This window comes from Cyprinodon variegatus, unplaced genomic scaffold (assembly GCF_000732505.1).
Source record: "Cyprinodon variegatus isolate N-32 unplaced genomic scaffold, C_variegatus-1.0 Scaffold54, whole genome shotgun sequence".
NCBI classification, from domain to species: Eukaryota; Metazoa; Chordata; class Actinopteri; order Cyprinodontiformes; family Cyprinodontidae; genus Cyprinodon; species Cyprinodon variegatus.
The window spans coordinates 4414-5721 of record NW_015150507.1 but is presented as its reverse complement, the minus strand read 5'-3'; the positions used below and the strand labels follow the sequence as shown (position 1 = coordinate 5721).

At 33.2% G+C, this 1308-nt stretch overlaps 1 protein-coding gene across 1 annotated transcript in view; it reads left to right on the top strand.

Annotated features, from left to right (window-relative positions):
• The window catches only part of LOC107082459 (C-type mannose receptor 2-like), a 13603-nt gene that overhangs the window by 9375 nt on the left and 2920 nt on the right, over positions 1-1308 (top strand). The window contains exon 5 of the mRNA XM_015371149.1: positions 576-656. Within this exon, the coding sequence (XP_015226635.1) occupies positions 576-656 (81 nt within the window). The remainder of the gene's footprint in view (positions 1-575; positions 657-1308) is intronic.

Below are 1308 nucleotides of genomic sequence, written 5' to 3'. Positions count from 1 at the left end.
TTTAATAGAAGTATTTTAGAAAAAAAATTCTTATTTAAAAGCCTTCACAGAACAATTTGATGCTGTAGGCTTAACCTGTAAGTTTGCAAATACATGGTGTTTAATAATATGTCATTATTTTTAGCAGGTCTGTCTTAGACTTGAAATTAGATTTAAACTTGTTCATAATATCTTTTTTTTTTTTTTTTTTTTTTTTAATAAATTTTAGGTAAAAATTATTCAGACAAAAAAGCCCAGAGATAGAAGGGGAGAAGACAAATTGGCTGGAAGTCTACATGCCCTATATTACCCAGAGCTCAGACTAATAATCAGCTGAGGCTAATTAAAACAGACTTAAGTATGATGGTAGTGATCAGCCAGTCATTGCCTCAACACTGCAAACTAGCCAGTTCTGTTCTCAAGGAATCTTTTATTTTGTAAAAAGATAGAATCGGTTTTTAATATTTAAAACAGATTGGGACTGAGTGGGTTTTGCTACACTGAGGACACAGCCTATTTGCACTCTATTGAGCATCTTTTTGAACTTTATTTTAATTATTGCTGCCACATCTCTTACCAGCTTTTCTCTATTTCAGATTCTACTGAAGATATTGGTATATCAATGGCCATTGGTTCAGCTGTATTTGTGTTCATTGTCATCATTATTTGCTTTGCAGGTAAGAAACTAAGATCCAAATATCAATTCATTTACAGGACAAAACTAAACACAGGTTATTACTGCATATACATCAGACAATAGTTCATTAACAGCTGCTTAAAAGAATAAAGAAGAAAAAGAATCCAGTAGTTCTTTCCATTTTCTATCCTGGGCCTGCTGTGAGTTTTAAAGATAAAGCCCTTAAGGTTATTTGCCACGACTGAACTATTTGTCCTCTATCCTAATGATCTAGTAACCAACAATGCGTGGACATTATTCCAAATTACAGCTTTATTTGATTAAAAGTTTGAGCTTGTTTTTTGTCTGTTTCTTGACTATTACACTTTTTTAAATTTAGTGCTCAAATATTTAATATGTTAATAAAGCCTGGTATTTTGTTCATCAATAGCCCCGCTGTAGGTACCAGTGTCACTACCTGATCCATGCAGGAAGCAAGATCCGTTCGGCAAATGCGCCATCAGTTCATTTGCGCATGCGCTTCCAGATATACATCTGGGTCAACTTCGATTTTATTTTGTTAAAAAGACCGAAATGACGTTTTTCCCTATCCAAAAACAGTAAGTGTATTAAAATGTAACATCTTTATGGTTAAAGGCACACTATGCAACATTTTTCAGTTAATTAATGTGTTCCATAACGTTATGGATGAT